Genomic DNA, 20,587 nt, shown 5'->3' on the forward strand with positions numbered 1-20,587 from the left:
CTAATAATAAACTTATATTGGTGAAATTGTAATCATAGAGCACTGAAAATCATTTAATTGACTAGAGTGGATTAACAAAAGTGCATAACTAAATTGCTGACTTGTCAAACTGAATGAGTTAAACAAAATGTAAGCATTAGTATTTTCTATACATGACAACTTTTAAAAAAACTCTAAACTTGGTGGGTAAATAAAGGATAAGTTTAAACCAGCACTGTTTACCTTAGCAGGGATGAACATAGAACATATAAATGAACAATATACAGAATAAACATAAACAATACAGAACATGAACAACATAACTGGGGGTGAGGATCTGGGCAGGGGGTTTTTATGTATGAAGGAGGCAGCAAAATATTTCTAGTTGATTTTATTAGTATACTTTAGCTAAAAGTATTTTTTAGCTAAATTATAAATATTTTTTAGCTAAATCCATAATTTATTGAAAATGACATACACAAATGACATACACAAAGCTAAGATTTAATTTATGTTATATACATACATGTGTTATATGCATACATTGTTTTACTTATTGTGAATTTCGTGTATACATATTTTTATGAATAGTTTATGTTTAAAATTGTTAAATAAAGATAACAACAACAACAAAAATAAAAAATACCAAAAGAATACATAAAATGTAACAATTCACAATTTGTATAACGCAATCACCAGATTTATTTATTATAATATAAAGCACATTTTACCTCACTCCAAGGACCAAATCTCCAGAATGGACAATCAAAATTGTTACAGGATCTCATTTCATTTGGCTTATTTAAAAATTTGCATTCAATATCATCAACAATACCGTTAAGTGTAATACAATTAACACTTCGAATTTGTGTTCCTGCTCCACAACTCTTAGAACACTAAAATTACCAAAACTTTTCATAACAATAAATATACAACTACATTAAATAATTATAGATTTTAATATAAAAATATAAATTTTAATTATAAATTAAAATATTGATAAATCAATCAATCATATATATTCTGAAAATAAATTTTCACGGGTATAATTATATATATATATATAAATATATATATATATATATATATATATATATATATATATATATATATATATATATATATATAATATATGTATATATATATTATATATATATATATATATATATATATATATATATATATATATATATATATATATATATATATATATATATATATATATATGTATATAACTAATCATAGATTACAAAAAATCTATAATAAATTAAAGATTTTTTAAACATGTGGGAGGGAAATATTTGTAGTCTCTGCCTTAAAATAATTAAACTAGGCTAAAATGAAAAAATTAAAATCAGCCTGTAATTGTATAACAATCAACATATTTTTATCTACCCTTTCTCAAGTTTCCTTTTACATGTTTGCTTGGGCAAACTTAAAAAATATTTTTAAAATATGTCTGAAAAAATGTTTGCAAGCATTATGAAGACCAATCTGAAACCATTTTAGGTACCTTCAGCATCGTAATTCATTTTTTTGCTACATCAAGAAAGGTGTCACCACTTGACAATGTTTACACAAATTTAAATATTTAAACAATGTAGCAGATCCATTTTCCTTGCATACTGCATGCTTCCCTTCCACAAGATATTTATGTAGCATATGTTATGATGCAAAATGGTTTTGGCAACATTTGAAAATATATGAAGAAAATCAAGATATCCTTATAAAGTTCATGAAGCATTCTATTTTGTCAGTTGATTTTACTTGGTCACATAAAGAATAGATTTGTTGGCTTCCAATAAAACACACTTTATGCTAAAAGTGCAATAAAATGCAATACTATGAACTATTAGCACAGAAATATCTGAAATATTAAATTTGTACAATAGCATATGTAACAACATACTAAGTACATACTTGTAATATTAAATACATATATATGTAGAAAAAGCACACATTTATATTATTAACTTAAAATATTAATTTTATAGTACACAAATGTAAAACATACAGATGTGTCTAAAACTAATTGAATTCAAAACCAACAATTAAGATACAAATCAAAATTTTCAACCTAATATGATGAATGCTGAGAGTATTTTGAGATTATATAGTTTTTATACAGTTCTTTTAGGTTACATTGTAAAATTGAGGTTGTAAAGTTGACTTATTTGTAACAATTTAAGTAATAAAAAACAAAGCATCCTCAACTTTAGTAACTCTCTCCCCTGGCCTAGAAAAGATAAATACTAACTTTTTTAAAAAAAACTAACTTCAAAACATTGTCATAGAAACAATTTTTTATTTATAAAACTTTCAAGATATATAAATTTTTATAATTCTAAAAAATAGATTTTATTATTTTAAAAAATAGAATTAACTTATCAATACTAACTTCATTCCACGAGCTTGTATACCACTTAACTTGATTTTCTTTACTTTCTAATTCATCAACACCTGAAGAACATGGTTTTAAGTTGCAAGGTTGAATTAGAGGTTCTGCTAATGTATGATTACATTTAATTGCTGGCAAAGATGCATTTGAGGATAGTTCAACACATTGAATACTTCGCCACTGCAAACCTCCGCATGGTGTGTTACACTAAAGTCAATTATATAATTTTATTTAAACAGTTAATCAGAAAAGATTAGTGAAACAGGGATAACTTCTATTGACTATGGCTTAACTAAGGTTTCCCTATTTTGTTCTATTATTCTGATAAATTATAGAAAGTGAGATTGCAGTTCGTTTGGTAAAAATATTTATTTTGAATTCAATTTAAAAAGAGAAAATGGTAAAAAAAAAAATAAAAAAAAAAAAGCTTGTATTTTCAAAATATTTTTCAAAATATCTTATTTTAAAGCCAAAAAATTTATTTTTGGCTTTAAAATAAGAACTCATTAAAATTAAATAAACAATTAAATTTTATTTAATTATAAAATATTAATTATGATTAAATAAAAACTTTTAATTTATGAACAGTAATAAATATATTTATTCTTTAAAATTAACAATAATTGTTACTGTTGCTGTTAATAACAATAACAATAATTAATAATAATAATTTTTTAAAATTAAGAATAACCATTTTTAGCTTTAAGCAAATAGTTCAGTTGTAAGTATAATAGATACTTATCATTGCATAACATCTTTGTGTAATCAAGACAGCTCATTTAACAAACAGTAGTTCTTAATTTTACATTAAACATTTTTTTCTTTAAAAATTATTAAACTGGGATAGATCTTAATAAGCTCCGGGTGATCAAAATTGATAAAATAGATAAAAATTAAATAAATTTTTATAATGACTTTCCAATGGAAAGTGATTGGAAAGTGTAGGGAAGTAAGGTCGATTTTAATTAATAGTAATATCATAATTTTATTACCGTGTAAAAACTTAAAGAAGATTAATTTTTAAACTTTCCTCTTTCCGAAAATTGGAAATAGATTGAATTCAACTTGAATTCAACCCACTTCCTGGAAAGTTGGAAACACATTAAAACTTAACTTTTATTTATGTCACATAAATTGTATAATTGAAACAATTTATTTTTCATTATAAAAAAATGGATTATTAAAATAATTTCCACTTTCTCGAAAGGAAAGCGAGATTGAACGCTCCTACTTAAAAACATTGCATCACTCTTAAAATTGTAATATCAAACAGAAAGTTTAAAATAAAAACTTACTTCTGACCATGGTGAATATAACCAAATTTCAGTACAAGGTTTATAGCAAGATTTTTGATTTGATGGCATATTACTAATTTTAGCTTTATGACAGTCTTTGTGATGCACTATTTCTTTCTTTTGTTCATTGCCATAAAAAACTTTTTCACAAAAAACGTTTTGTTCTTGATAACCCAATCCACATTCTGACAATGGAGTACATTCACCAAGTATAACTGACCACCTGTCAAAAATAGTAAAAAAAAAATTATATAATCTTAATTATATAATTTTAAAAAAGAAGCGTTATCATAGTTAAACAATTGGTTTAGTGGTTACTGAAAACTAAAAACCTTGACCCTCAAAACCATATTTTAACATGTTAATCCACCTGTCATATTTAAGTTGATTACAAAAAACCCAGTTACGATACCCAAACAACGATAATCATACATTACGTTGGATGAATATTAATAATAATAACCACTCAAACACATAGACTTTTTCACTAACAAGTGTGGTAACACCACCCTTTATGTTTTATGTTTGGATAATTATGGTTATTGAAAAAATAAAACATACTTAGTCCTATTTATTTTTTTGTTTTTTTCTTTCTGTTACTTACCTTTAACTTTTAACAAACTTGTTATAAAAAAAAATTTACTTACTGCAAGTAGCAGTTATCATTGCAAGTGCGTATTTTTCCTTGTGGCCTTTCACCTTTGCACTTACTATCTGCAACTACTTGTAAATCATTAGTTTGTTGACATTCATACTCTCGTGACTGGTATCCTAAGGAATAAAGAAAATTTGAAATAAAAAAAAAGTAAAACCTTGTATAACATAATTTCTGTAACAAAAATTAAAAATAAAAAAACAAATATTTAAAATTTTAATGTATTCAGGTTTAGCTTCAGAAATTTAATAATGCAAATTTAAACATGATCATAATGATGATGATGATAAATTCAAATACCGAACTATTAATACAAGATTTTAACCTTTGCAGACTGGATAACATTCTGTCCAAAATTCTTTTAGTGCCCATTTAAATTTTTTTTCTTCATGATCATGATAATTGTATGTATAGTAAATATTACAATTTCGATTTTTATCATCGCTTAAAACCTAAAAATTCAAAAGTGATATGCTATTAACAAATAGAATTTTGTTCTATACAGTAAAAGTATTTACAAGAAAATCAATTACAAAAAAAATTTAACTAATTAACCTTTATTTCCATATCACTTTTTAATGTTCCGGTAACTGTAATAGTTTCATTTGGTGATTTAAAACCAGAATAACACACTGTGTTGCCTGCCACAGTAAAACATCCTTTTCCAGAAGATAACCTCCAATCACCATTAATATAATACTTTTGTTGGTTTAAAAGTACTAAATAAAATAAAAAATAATAATTTTATGTCAACAGACTTACATGGTGCAAATATGGGCTATACCCAACACAAAAGCCATTTTTATCAAATAAAGTCATGTTTATATAAATTAAGAAAGTCTACCCATAGGTTATTGTGTAAAAAATGAACTGTTCTGTCCTGGATCTGTCTTATCTTACAAAATAAAGTTGTCATTTTTTAACTATTTTTTTTTAATTTGAAAAACAGTTGAAAAAATAAAATTAAAAGCAAGTGAGTTTTTATCTTCTCTTTCAGTTATTTTTCTTTGTATTTATAAATTTTGTGTTCATTTATTTTAAATTTAAATCAAAATATTTGCTTGTTTTTATGCTTATTTTAATACTTTAAAATACAGCTATTTCATGCTGTCACTTTACCTAATTTGTTACTGGAAATATATACTGCTGTTTTGTTATTCTAGAATATTAACATATTCTAGAACCTGTCAAAGTTAATTCTTTAAAAATACCTAGTTTTTCAAATATGTTTTTATGAGAAACTGATCATCATCTAACCATTAGTACCAAAAAATTTAATAAAATGTAATGAAATTAATAAAATTGTAATAGAAAATGTTACAGAAATATAATAAATGTATTTTGAAAATTAAGTGTTCCACTATTTTTTCATTTGCACAAGAATACTAGTGGAGAAAACAAAATACTTTTATTATGTTAAAATATTAAATTAGATAACAATTTCTATAAAATGCTTAAGAAGTTTAATCTGGCAAAAAAACAATACAAACATAAAATTTTTTTTTGTATTCAAATAAATATTATGATATATTTGAATTTGTTAATTTTATATTTAACTGTTATTGTTGTATATAGAAAAGGCCACTACAGTCAAAGAGACTACTTTTTTTTACTGTAGTTACAGTCCTCTCTCAACTCTTTAACTCCAAAACACAAACCTTGATGAAAAAAGCTGCTATGCGGAATAACAAGTTGAGTGGGGCACTACCAGTGATGCAATGGGGAACAAACTCAGAACTTCTTGCTTATAAAGCAAGCGCTCTACCACTACACTACTACCACATTATATAGTATATTGATATAATATTGTTATTTTATTAATCATTTTTAGAAATTTTATAATTTTCTCATCAACATTGAGATTTGAAACTCACTTGCTCATTTTACTAACTCATTGTCTCAATTTTCAAACCAATGTTTAAAATGAATACTTTTTATAGAATAGTTATAAAATTATGGATATAAACTTATAATAATATTATTATAATAATAAGTATAACTTAAAATACTAAATATTATAGCTCAAAATGCAACTTTAGCAACTTAAATTCAAGATAAATAATTGCAAATTATATACAGTAAAAAAACACAAGGTATACCTAGAAAATGTCTATCAGACATGTTTTGTTTTTCTGAAACTTGAACCACTTTTAAGTTGCTTGCTCCTTTTGGGACGAGAACAACAAAGTTATAACCTATGAAAAACATTTTAACGAATTAATAACAATTTCAAATAAACTTTATTTAAACTTTACAAGAAAAGAGTTACCATATGTTGAGATGTTTTTATACCCATAGAATGTTTTGCATAAACTATTATCTCCATTGCAAATGCCACATTTGTCAACTTTTGCCTGTGAATTAAGAACATTATCGCATCCACTAACCTAAATTTTTTTTACAAATTTGCTTAAACATTTTGTTAAAACTACCCGACAACACTTTTAGAATTTAATTTTGAAAAAAACAAACATACTATATATGGTTATTAAAATACATTTAGGAATTCTATAAGTTAAAAAAAAATGTTCCTTTAAAAAATGTTTTTTTTTTTGTATTTATGAATGAACATACATTTTTGAGAATAAAATTAAAAACTGGAGTTGTTTATTCTCTTTGTAAATAAAGTATTGAAAGTTTAAAGATTATCATATTTAAAACTTTGATTGCAAATCAAGTCATAAAGACAAACTACTTGTTTTAACAAGATTTTTGAAACAATATTTCAAAAATTACTTTTACCAAAAGTATTTTTTTGGTATGACCATTTTAGTATTTATAGCTAAACTCTAAAAAAACCAAAAATTTGTTTACTTTTGTTTTTAAAACAAAATAAATTGTCAAAATATTGAAGTAGTTTACTTGGATTCAAATCATATGGATTTTGTCCTAATTTCATTACAATCATATTTAGAACAATAGTAGCAGACAAATGATAGTGATCGAATGAAATATTTAGTGATCAAAGGCTATTTTTACAATGCCTGAAAAAGCTCCACCACATAAAGAAAATTATGCAAATGCACGTTTGTTATGTATTCTAAAGGTTTCAGTTATATGAAATACAGTTAAACAGTAAAAAAACTTGCAAAAAAACTTTGTTAAGAACTATGACCTAATAAAAAGCACTTTCTGTGCAATTCTGTGCAAGATGGAAATAAATTCTTTTTAAGATTTAAAAAGAAAAAGAAAAAAGAATGATTCAACTATTGTTCAATTTTTCTAAAAAAATCTTCAAAAAAATCCTTGCAATTCTGACAAGATTAGTAAATTTACTTTAGGTTATTTTGAAACAAACCTATAAAACTTTTTTAAAAACTCGGAAAAGTTGCTAATTAATTAAATTAAGTCAAGTAAACAAGACAAGAGAATGTATAGATTATGATGACAAAAGTGAACAACCTCAATGCTTTTTTTCAAGTTAATAAAGTTATATTTTGCAATGACAACTTGATTTAATACATCCTTGACAATTTGGCCTTCAGCAAATAGGCAAATAGGCCTGTTTAAGAGCTTATAAGAATACGAATTTAGCAAAAACTTGGTCCAAAACTCAAAAAAAATAATGACAAGTGCTTGATTGGATATTCACAGAATGACAGAAAACTCTCAGTGTTCATTCAAAGAAATCAAAACTTTCAGCACCAAGTGTTGTGTACTTCTCAGCACCAAAGGTTGTATACTTATATTAATATATCTTTCAAATTTAACAAAAGTTCTTGATACTTTGCCAATCATTTTGGAATCATTTCTTGAACTACCAACTTGTATTTTGATTATTTGATAACAAGATAATAATAATAGATCATGACAATAATAGATGATAGATAATAGATGATAGATAATAAATGATAGATAATAGATGATAGATATAAGATGATAGATAATAGATGATAGATAATAGATGATAGATAACAGATGATAGATAATAGATGATAGATAATAGATGATAGATAATAGATGATAGATAATAGATGATAGATAATAGATGATAATAAGGAGCTAAACCAACTTTTGTTTTTTAAAAGCTACCAACTGATAAAAAAAACACGACCAGTACACCAATGCAAAGAAGAGAATTCAATGGAAACCAATTTAAGTATCTCTGAAATATTGAGCTTCTAGAAGTGCCTAAGTTTATATAAAAAGCTTCTAGCTGCATTTTATTTTATCACATTCTAATGCAGTATTACAGACTTGCTTTGGGAATATTCTAAATTCTTTTAGAAAAAATGGAGACTTCTAGAGAAAATGGAGACTCTTTAAAAACTAACTCTGGATAATTTTCTGACCCAATATACATTTGATCAACAAAAATTGCAACTTAAAAATAATAAATATATTTATTACTTTCAAGTTGCAATATATATATTTAGAAAAAACTATATTGAATAACTAAAACAAATTAACAAAATTATAAAACTATTAAAATGCTTTTGATTGGTGAAATAAACCTAGTTTAGAGACCACAGATTTGTTAACAAGGCCAAAAGTAGCAAGGCCAAGACCAAGGCCACATGTTACAAGGCCAAGACCAAAAGTTTCAAGGTCAAGAATAAGAGTTTCAAGACCAAAGACTTAAATTTTAGCCTTATGTTAAGGCCAATTATTAATAAAACTGTAGGTAGCAAGTGCTGTGACAATAGAAGCACATGTGAAATCAGACCATGGTTATGCACGCAGAATTCAAAATCAATAAGAAAATATACTTGTAGATATATATGAAAGCCGAAAAACAAAAATACATTAAAATAAAGAATTAAAAATTTTAATTCTTTAATTTTATGTATTTTTGTGCTTAATGCTAACAACTGATGACAACATCTTTTAATTAAAGATATTTTGATATTAGTTGTTAGCATTAACTATAAGTCATAACCATTAACTGTCACTATATAGCCTATAAGTCTTTATTACATTTAAGAAACATCAAAGTTTCAAGCAACAAATCAGACATACCAGCTCTATGAGGGCACATTATCAATCCACTCCAACCTTCGGAATTAATAAATTGCTGACCTCAAACTGTTAGAGGTCGGCAAATAAAATTTGACACAAAGGTTACCGTAAAGCATAAAAACAAGGTCGGCGATTTATGCGAACCTCAAACATTTTGAGGTTAGAAGTTAAGTTGGCATTGCCGAATGCCGACCCTAATTCTGAGGGCTGCCACTCTGACAAAAGATACACTTGACAAGAGCTGATGTTGAAGGGACGCAGAAATACTTGTCAAATATAGATTTCTAATTTTTGAATATTGTTTAATTGTGTACAGTTTTTTTTAACGAAAAATCTTTTTGATTAAATTCTAGTGATAGATTCGTTCTTGTTTGTTTAACATGATTTTTTCTATTATTTGCAAAAGAGCATTTTTTTTATTGGTAAATGACTTTTGAATCTGAGGTGTAACGCTATTTTTAGTAGATGTCAAAGTGGTTTCTGGTGTTGTTCTTGTTACCAAACTATCAAATTAAACTATTGCTTATTGGTTCAAAAATGGATATTATAAATAAAATTATTAAAAATAACTATTAAATATACATTAATGACAACTTTTTTAAACAGATTTAGATAAGTTGAATAAAACTAGTATAAATAAATAAATAAAATACTTTATAATAAATTATAATTTAAATATAATAAAACTATTTTAATTCTAAAAACCTCTAAAATTCTGTATTTAATTTTAAGAAAAAATTGTGTTTAAAGCTTTTTTTACATTTTGAAATGTTTTAACTAATAAAAAACGTTAAGATATATCAAGTGACTTAATAAATAGATGTAATAAATTATCATTAACTAATCAATGTCGTTGATTATTACTTTAAAATGGCTAGTCAAAAATGGCAATTTAAACTGTGACATAAAAACGCAAAAAGAAGTTCTAAATCTTTCACGTAAACAAATATAACTCTTGTAAACAAAATCGACTGTAGTAAAATTTTTAAAAATGCAAACACGAAAAAAAGTTCTGAATTCTTAGAGAAAAGGTGGAAGGCCAAGGCTCAAAAAATCAAGGCCAAGGCCAAAATTTTCAAGGCCAACAGTGTCAAGGTCAAGACCAAGGCCAAGGTCTTAATTTTTTGCCTTCAGGCAAGGTTGAGCCCGAGGTCAAGGCTAAGGACTAACAACTCTGAGAGACCATAACAATGTTAAGTTTAAAATAAAAAACTAGTCAAACAATAAGAAATACTATGAGTTTATGATTGACGGTGTTTTGAGACCATAACAAATTAAGCAAGACAATACAGTTTTTATTTTAAAACTTTACACCAAAAACTATTTAAAAATTTGAAAAAAACGAAAACCATTATTTAGTACAAGAAAGAATGATAATTTGTATTTAGCAATTTAACAATAACTTGTTTTGGGAAATTAGAAAAAAATGTGCTAAGAGGCCATGTGAAAAAGAAAAAAAAGCTAATGAGTTACCCAGCACAATTTAAATGCTAGAAGCATTAAAAAGCAATTTAGTTTGATTAAATTTAAATGTATAAAAACTTCTAAATTTAAAAAATTTTAGAATTTGAGTTAGAGAAAATTTAAAATAAAATAATAAAAATAAAAAACAACAAAAAAAAAATGTGACATAAAAAAATAGTTGAAAATTTACTGCAAATTCATCCAAAAGATAATTTGTCTACTTTTTAAATTTTTTATTTAAGCCAATCAATGTAGATTGACAACCTTTGACTTACTATGATATTACTCAGCGAACACTTTGATACTACCCAGCAAACACTATGATATTACCCAAAAACTTAACAACACACAAAAAAACTTGAACATAAATATGAGTCATACACATTACAATAAAAATTAAACTGTTCAATTTTCATTTTGTAAAGTCCTCACAAAATATTTTTAGAAATTCATATTAGTCCCCCCTCATCAAGTCTAATACAAAAACTAGTTCAAAAAAGATTTTTAACCTTTAATGATAATTTCATGAGAATAATTATTTTCATAATCAAACCCTGCACATAAAAATTAGTAGGCAAGAATGACTTTAATCAAAAAGAAATATTTAAAATTAAAAATTCACAGAAATTCTTTTTCTGGTGCCAAGTAAACAATTTGTTTTTTTGTATAGCATTTCTCATTTTGATTTCAAATATGCAACTCATTTTTCACTATCAGGTCAAGTTGTTAAGATATTTGGGTTTAAATCTTTAATATTTGGGGTAAAATCCCTGATATTGTCAACAAAAAAAATTATTCAAAAGTATGCCAACCTGGGTCTCAAAAGAAGCATATTTTCATAGAGATTTTGGAAAACATAAATATTTTTCCTTAAAATTTATTGACAAAAAAAATTATGTGAAAAAATGCTAAAGACTCTTAGCAATCATACAAAAAGTACTTATTTTTATTACGAATATTATTTTTCTCTATGAAAAATAATATTCGTAATAAAAATTTTATCTCTATGAAATAATATTCGTAATAAAAATTTTATCTCTATGAAAATGTGCTTCTTTTGAGATCCAGGTTGACATACTTTTGAATAACTTTTTTTCGATAATATTAGGGATTTTAACCCAAATGCTAAAGATTTGAACGCAAATATCTTTACAACTTGACCTGATGGTGAAAAACGAGTTGCATATTTAAAATCAAAATGATAAATGCAATACAAAAAAAAAATTGTTTGCTCAGCACCAGAAAAAAATCTTTTTTTGTTGACCTGTGTTATTCACTATTTTATTTTTTTGTACATATAACCTTTTTTTAAAATATATTTATCTCCTTAAGGCTGAGGGAGTGACTACAGATGAATTCTATTTTATATTATTATTCATCAAAAAATTTTTTTTATTCATTTGACTTCATTTATCTTTATTGCTATTAAAACCCTCTAAGAATTCTATGACTCCAAAACACAAACCTTGACAAACAAGGCTGGTGCCTGGAGAAAAAAGTTGCCAGTGGTACAACCAGGGATGTGATTTTTGCACTTAGTTTCATATTATGTATGTATGTTTGTATGTGAATGAATAGTGCTGTGGCAATTACTCAATTTACCATGTATGAAAAAATACATTTAATATATTTTCTAAGCCTCACTATTGTTATAAATACATATTTATTGTAATTTATACCTTACACTTGCCATCTACACAAACACTGTTTGTTTCATTCATACATTTTGTACCATCTATTACTTTTGATGCCAATTCATAAAAATTTGTAGACCCTTTATATTCACAGTACAACTTACATTCTTCTTCCAAAACATATTTAGGAAACCATTGAACATCGTTGGGTATGTTTGGAATATTAAGGTCTTTTCCATCAAATGCTGAACACTGAACAGCTCTAAATGGCTTTGAATTTAAGGGACAACTATCTGTATTGCACGATTCATACTTTTTTCGATGTCCAACACAATAATTGCCATTATATGCTGGTTTGGGATTATCACACTCTCTAGTTGTAAATTTAATTCCTCCACCACAAGTGCGAGAACAACCACCATATTCACTCCATTCTCCCCATTCACCATTAACAGGTTCATACTCAATTTTTTTTAAGCAAGTACCACGTCTACACCACTAAAATATGAAAAAAAATAGTAAATAAAATTATAAAAAAATAAAATATAAAATTACAATATGGAAATTGATTATGCAAATATGTAATATAATCTTTAATTATTATTTTTATTTAATTTTAATTATTCCTTCAAAAAATTTCTTTGACAATTAATTAAGACCATAATTAACACAGATGATTCTTCCAGCCAAGTGACTCTAAGCCAATAAAAGTTAAATAAGTATTTTTTTAATTGTTGTGTGAAGTGTCAGTTTTGAAAATTGAAATTTCTTTTCAGTTTTCAAAACAATACACTCTAAAAATTTTTATGACTTAAAGTGATATGAAGAAAAAGAATAATTATCTCAAGAATTACATTAAGATTCATGCACCATTATGCACCATATACCAAAGATTTTCAAAATAAATATTTTATATTTACATTTAACTTTATCTTGGGTTAAAAACAAAAAGCCTTTTCTTATTTTTAGAAAACATTCTTCTAAGAAACATGCAGCAATCAGAAATTCTTATTTTATAATTATTTTTTTTTAAACTCATTCCGAGACTGAAAATAATTTGCAAAAATGAGATTTTAAATAGTTCATGTTTTGCAGTACGCCATGTATTATGTTATTGGCAATAATGTTGAATTTATGAAATAACTGGGTATAAGGTGTAATGTCAAAGATTATAACAAAATTTTTAAATACAATCTTACAATTGCTAAAGTTACCATTTTGTTACTCACCATTTTAGATCCACATTTTGTACCATCAGCCCAAGGCATATTGTTTGTATAGCATGGCTTATTCAAGTTGCTTGAATCAATACACCATATCCGGTCACATTCTACCTATATCAAAATTATTTTAAAAAATCAAAAACAAAAAGATAATTAAAAAATAGCTGGTAGTGACCAATTAACTGCTTGATTGTTAATTTTCACTTGATTAGAACTTTTTTTTCTTAATCTGACAAATTTTTAGCAAATAAGAATTTTTTTAAAGCAATTTTTTTAATGCCATTGGTATGTTATGCCTTTCACCCTTACCCAAATTAAGTTGGATGATTTATATGAGAGTTTTCCTAAGTTTTGGCTAAAGAGCTTCTTCTTCCCTATCAAAGAACCAGTTTATTGCATGACCAAGACATGTCCAAATCCAAATAACTGTCATGATTAAGACATGTTATATTAAATCAAGAAAGAAAAGATTGCCCCATCACTAACCCTCAGCCGATGGAGTGGCACTCCTTTGCGACAGCAGGCTATAAGATAGTCAATGTTTGTACTGAAACCCTCAGTAGCAGGCTATTTCAGTGTGATGCCAAACATGTAAAAAATGATCTAAAAAAATCTAAACAAGCATTTATGCTTAAATATAATGAACTTTTAATAAAAGCTGCAAGAATTTTGTATGCAGATTGCAACAGTAATTCTGATTCCATTAAAGACAACACTCTATATATAATATCTACAGACCTTTTTAGATAGTGTATATAGAATGAATATATATATATACATATATATATATATGTATATATATATATATATATATATATATATATATATATATATATATATATGTATAGATATATATATATATACATATATATATATATATATATATATATATATATATATATATATATATATATATATATATATATATATATTAGTGATACATTGCGTTATAAAAAGAGCTGGGTTTTATCAGCCTTGGCATTATTGCCTAAAAAGATAATTAGGTATATTTCAAACAAAGATTGAAATTTAGGAAAACATATAAAAATTAATTAAACAATAGATAAATATTATAAAAACAGATATTAAGAATTAATTATGTAATTTAATAATATGATTTAATAACTATTATATACCAAGGTTTATTTGAATAAGAATTTGCCTTATAACTTTCAAAACTAAAAACTCTTAAGGTGTTAAACTTTTGCTCGTAAAAAGTAGTTAAGGTACTTTTCAAGAAATTGCCATTAGTTGGTTATTAGTTTAGACAATATAGGTATTTCCGTAAAATATATGGTCTGCAAATTAAAGAATTAGATTGTTTAAAAGGAAAACACTAAAGATACAATGAACTGCAAGCAATCTTTTAAAATTTATATAAAATGTAATATGCCAATCAAGACTTCATATGTTATATAATTTAATATAATTTAACTGCAATATATTATAGAATCCTAACTTTAGCTTTAATTTCCAGACCTGTGAAATCTCAATTTCTTAAGTGCTTTTTTTTTTTGAGTGCTTGGTGCTGGAATTATTTTAATGATTGCAAAGACATTTAAACAATAGAACATTGCTCAAGGAAATAGAAGAAAAAGAGCTGCAACCTCTTTGTTTTATTCTTTACTTTTACTTATTAAGCGGAGAACTATTTAACTTTACAAGTTATATTTTTTTTATACTTAAATCATCAATTGTGATTTCTTTTAAGTAAATAATTTGAGAATCTCAAATTCCCACATGACTGTCATGATTATTTAATTTAATTTTTGATGCAGTTTCTTTGATTTACTACAATCCATTTAACTGCTATGGATACCTATATTGTTTGACAACCAGATACTTTCCTTAGTTATACAGAGGTAAATGAATTTGCAAACAAATTTTTATCAGATTTTCAACCATACTTTTTTGAATAACAATTGAATATTAAAGTAATTAATTTTAGGTGAAGATTTTAATTTATAATTATTAATAAGAACAAAATATTCTTTGTAGTTATTAATAAAAACAAAAAATTAAAGAAAACATTGACAACTTGAAATACATCAACAATATATAAAACATACATACATGCATAAAATAAGAAACCATATTTCGGGTCAATCAACATATTTATATCCATATTCTACTATTAACTTTTTACAGCTTAAAATTATTACTAAATTGTTCCTTAAAGATGATTAGGAATTATTTAACAGCAAATATAATAAAATAACTTCAAAAATTTAATTAGATATATTTATATAACATTGTATATGATTTTTAGACATATTGAGCGCATATCAAAATTTTGACTTTTGTCTATAGCTAGCCCAATGTGCAATCGTTAAAAGCAACTTTGTGATATAAACATTATTTTTGAGACCAATTTTAATGATGTTTGCATTTTATTATGCAAAATACTAATACACTAACACTCTAAATTAACACTTCAAACCTTACAAAATTAAATTGATTAAAAAATTTAATTTGTGAAAATATTGAAAAATCTAAATTAGAGAATAGCAGACGTTGATTAAAAAATAAACTTATTTTTAAATTTTGAATAAATGATCTCACTTGGTTATGACAAGGCTTTTATTCACATTTAAAAAAATAGTTCTCAATCAAAATTCTTTTTTTCTAGTGTTAGCCAGAAATATATTTTTGACAGTATTTTTGTGATATTAGGAATATTTATTGTTATTATTCTACAATTTTATTGAGAATTTTAATTGAAATGGTTTACTTTTATTGAAATTGAGTTAAAAAATTTATTACTTAAAAAAAAAAAGGTCATTAAATTTTGGAAATTTTAAACCAATTGGGAATTCCACAGTATATATATATATATATATATATATATATATATATATATATATATATATATATATATATATATATATATATATATATATATATATATATATATAGATATATGTATATATATATAGATATATGTATATATATATACATATATATATATATATATATACATATATATACATATATACATATATATACATATATTTATATATATATATACATATATATATATATATATACATATATATATATACATATATATATATATACATATATATATATACATATATTTATATATACATATATATATAAATATATGTATATATATATATATATATATAAATATATGTATGTATATATATATATATAAATATATATATATATATATATATATATATATTTATATATATATATATATATATATATATATATATATATATATATATATATATATATATATATATATATATATATATATATATAAGGGAAAGGAGGGTAAGAGTGCGCAGTCAGTTAAGAGTGTACATGTGTAATTCTGACTATTAGGGGCACTGCAAGCAAGTGTCATTTTCATGTGTCAGTGTGACTATCTGAATAATACAAGAACGCGTGTTGTTTAATTTAATTACCTACCCGTGTTTTGAAATATTAGGTAAGATATGATTCCCATACTTTAGGAATATTCTTTATTCATTTAATATGGTATATTTATAACATTTTACAGTTTTTGTTTGCTTCAGGGTACGATACCAGTATCTCTAGGACGTTTCAGAAATGCTCTCAGTGATGAAATGGAAAAAAAACTTGCTCAACTCTGTAAGGATCTTGATAACAGGTTTTATGGACTAACTTGAAAGCATGTTATGAGGATTGCTTTTGAATATGCTGAACTGAATGGGGTCTCCTATAGATTTAATCAAGAAAAAAGAGTGGTAGGAAAAGACTGGCTAAAGGCATTTTGTAAACATCATGATCTTTCTGTTAGGACTCCAGAACAATGCAGTTTAGCAAGAGCATTGTTTAATAAATTGCAAGTCTCAAAATTTTATGAGAACTTAAAAAATGTTTGTATTGAAAAAAAGTTTTCTTTCCATAGAAAATTCAATATAGACAAAACAGGTATTTCGAATGTTCCAAATAAAACGCCCAAGATCGTAAGTTCCCGTGGTAAAAAAACCATCTGCAAGATTTCTAGTGCAGAGAGAGGACAAATTGTTACTGCAGTTTGTTGCATGAGCGCTACTGGGAAAAATCAATGCAGGTGGGATATTGTCCCACCTGCATTGATTTTTCCTAGGAAGAAGATGAACCCACTCTAGTTCAAGGATGCTTCTCCTGGAAGTTTGACTCTGATTAATGACACAGGATATATGAATACAGATTTGTTTCTTGAATGGGTAAAACATTTTGTAAAATTTTGTACATTTTGTAAATATATATATATATATATATATATATATATATATATATATATATATATATATATATATATATATATATATATATATAAGGGAAAGGAGGGTAAGAGTGCGCAGTCAGTTAAGAGTGTACATGTGTAATTCTGACTATTAGGGGCACTGCAAGCAAGTGTCATTTTCATGTGTCAGTGTGACTATCTGAATAATACAAGAACGCGTGTTGTTTAATTTAATTACCTACCCGTGTTTTGAAATATTAGGTAAGATATGATTCCCATACTTTAGGAATATTCTTTATTCATTTAATATGGTATATTTATAACATTTTACAGTTTTTGTTTGCTTCAGGGTACGATACCAGTATCTCTAGGACGTTTCAGAAATGCTCTCAGTGATGAAATGGAAAAAAAACTTGCTCAACTCTGTAAGGATCTTGATAACAGGTTTTATGGACTAACTTGAAAGCATGTTATGAGGATTGCTTTTGAATATGCTGAACTGAATGGGGTCTCCTATAGATTTAATCAAGAAAAAAGAGTGGTAGGAAAAGACTGGCTAAAGGCATTTTGTAAACATCATGATCTTTCTGTTAGGACTCCAGAACAATGCAGTTTAGCAAGAGCATTGTTTAATAAATTGCAAGTCTCAAAATTTTATGAGAACTTAAAAAATGTTTGTATTGAAAAAAAGTTTTCTTTCCATAGAAAATTCAATATAGACAAAACAGGTATTTCGAATGTTCCAAATAAAACGCCCAAGATCGTAAGTTCCCGTGGTAAAAAAACCATCTGCAAGATTTCTAGTGCAGAGAGAGGACAAATTGTTACTGCAGTTTGTTGCATGAGCGCTACTGGGAAAAATCAATGCAGGTGGGATATTGTCCCACCTGCATTGATTTTTCCTAGGAAGAAGATGAACCCACTCTAGTTCAAGGATGCTTCTCCTGGAAGTTTGACTCTGATTAATGACACAGGATATATGAATACAGATTTGTTTCTTGAATGGGTAAAACATTTTGTAAAATTTGTGAAACTATCAGAAGACCAGGTCTTACTGATTTCAAACAACCATACTACTTATTGTTCTCTGCCTGCAGTTTTATTTTGTAGGGTGAACTATGTATCTTTTCTCACTCTCCCATCTCATGCTAGCCATGTTATCCAGTCATTAGATAAGGGATTTTTTCACCATTAAAAACTGCATATGCAGCTGAAACAGAAAAATGGCTTGTGCAAAACCCAGGTAAAGAAATTACATTATACGAAATTGGAACTATTTTCAGAGCTGCCTACAGTACCACTTCAAGAGTGAATCTTGCAGAAAAAGCTTTTAAAGTTACTGGCCTAGAACCCTATGATCCTAATTGAAAGACAAAATGGAATTTGCACCTTCACAAGTCACTCTGAACAAAGAAACTGCATTAAATCAAAATACATTAAATAAAAATGCATTAGATGAAAATTCATTAAATGAAAATAATTTGGATGAAAACTCACTGGATAGAATTTTCTAGAGTAAAATCTAGTTTTAAAAACGCTAAAAATATTAAAAAAGCCAAAAACATTAAAAATGTTACAGATATTAAAAATGATGAAAATGAATAAACAATTTGTCCAGCTTGTGAAGATCCAAGGCAAATGGATGAAGAATGGATTCAATGCAGACTTTGCAAAAATTGGTGGCATGAAGAATGCACTAGTTATGAAGGAACTGGGCCATTTATTTGCGATCATTGTTAGTGCACACTCTTACTCTCTCATATGCAGACTCTTACCCTCATGATTGGTTAAAAGTGTGCAATTTTAATTTTTTGTAAAATTTATATTTTCAAGCGTTTCTTTCAATGCAATATTATTTGTATAATGTCTAAAGTCATATATTAAAGATCATTGTATAAAAATTTCAACTGCCTATCATTTTAATTACTCTTTTTATGAATAAAAACTCATTAGGTGTGCACACTTACCTTTCTTTCCTATGTATATATATATATATATATATATATATATATATATATATATATATATATATATATATATATATATAAAATACTAATAATAGTTAAAGATTAATGTTCCATAGTTCAACAACAATCATAGATATGATGGAGTGATTCAGAAGCACAAATAAACAAGCATTCGCTAAGATTGAGTAAGCAGCTTTAAAAAGTTTGGTTTCAAGTCTTTTTTTAAATGTTTTTAACAATAATGAACCATACATTTTTTCACTGAGATTGTTCCAAGTCTGTGGTGCAGATGTGTAGAAAAATTTTGCACCAATGTATATATATACACATTATTAATATGTATGTATATGCACATATATACAATTAAATAATGTAAATACTCATAATTTAACTAATATATATATATATATATATATATATATATATATATATATATATATATATATATATATATATATATATATATATATATATATATATATATATGTATGTATACAGGGTGCAGAAAAAGTTCCCGTACAAAAACATAAGCAAAAGTTCCTGTACAAGACGAGAAACAAATTACACTTTAATTTCAAACAAAGTAATACTAAAAAATTCTTAAAGAATACGAAGGAATACAAAAGAATACTAAAAACACACTATATATTGAAAGAAAATACCATACAGATAATTTTTTTAAATTATACTTTTGTATGGGAACTTTTTCCACACCCTGTATATATATATTTGTGTGTGTATGTATATGTATATATGTAAATATACATAACTAAATTATAAAAATATAA

At 25.5% G+C, this 20,587-nt stretch overlaps 1 protein-coding gene across 2 annotated transcripts in view; it reads right to left on the bottom strand.

Annotated features, from left to right (window-relative positions):
• The window catches only part of LOC100200521 (A disintegrin and metalloproteinase with thrombospondin motifs 9), a 51,016-nt gene that overhangs the window by 12,730 nt on the left and 17,699 nt on the right, over positions 1-20,587 (bottom strand). For both annotated transcript variants that reach the window (XM_065818204.1, XM_065818205.1), the window contains 10 exons: positions 13,614-13,718; positions 12,430-12,882; positions 6,597-6,714; positions 6,427-6,522; positions 4,883-5,046; positions 4,653-4,779; positions 4,320-4,443; positions 3,673-3,895; positions 2,378-2,584; positions 711-875 (listed from right to left, as the gene is read on the bottom strand). In XM_065818204.1, coding sequence (XP_065674276.1) covers positions 711-875; positions 2,378-2,584; positions 3,673-3,895; positions 4,320-4,443; positions 4,653-4,779; positions 4,883-5,046; positions 6,427-6,522; positions 6,597-6,714; positions 12,430-12,882; positions 13,614-13,718 — 1,782 coding nt within the window. The remainder of the gene's footprint in view (positions 1-710; positions 876-2,377; positions 2,585-3,672; positions 3,896-4,319; positions 4,444-4,652; positions 4,780-4,882; positions 5,047-6,426; positions 6,523-6,596; positions 6,715-12,429; positions 12,883-13,613; positions 13,719-20,587) is intronic.

Source organism: Hydra vulgaris, chromosome 14 (assembly GCF_038396675.1).
Source record: "Hydra vulgaris chromosome 14, alternate assembly HydraT2T_AEP".
In the NCBI taxonomy this organism is placed as follows: domain Eukaryota; kingdom Metazoa; phylum Cnidaria; class Hydrozoa; order Anthoathecata; family Hydridae; genus Hydra; species Hydra vulgaris.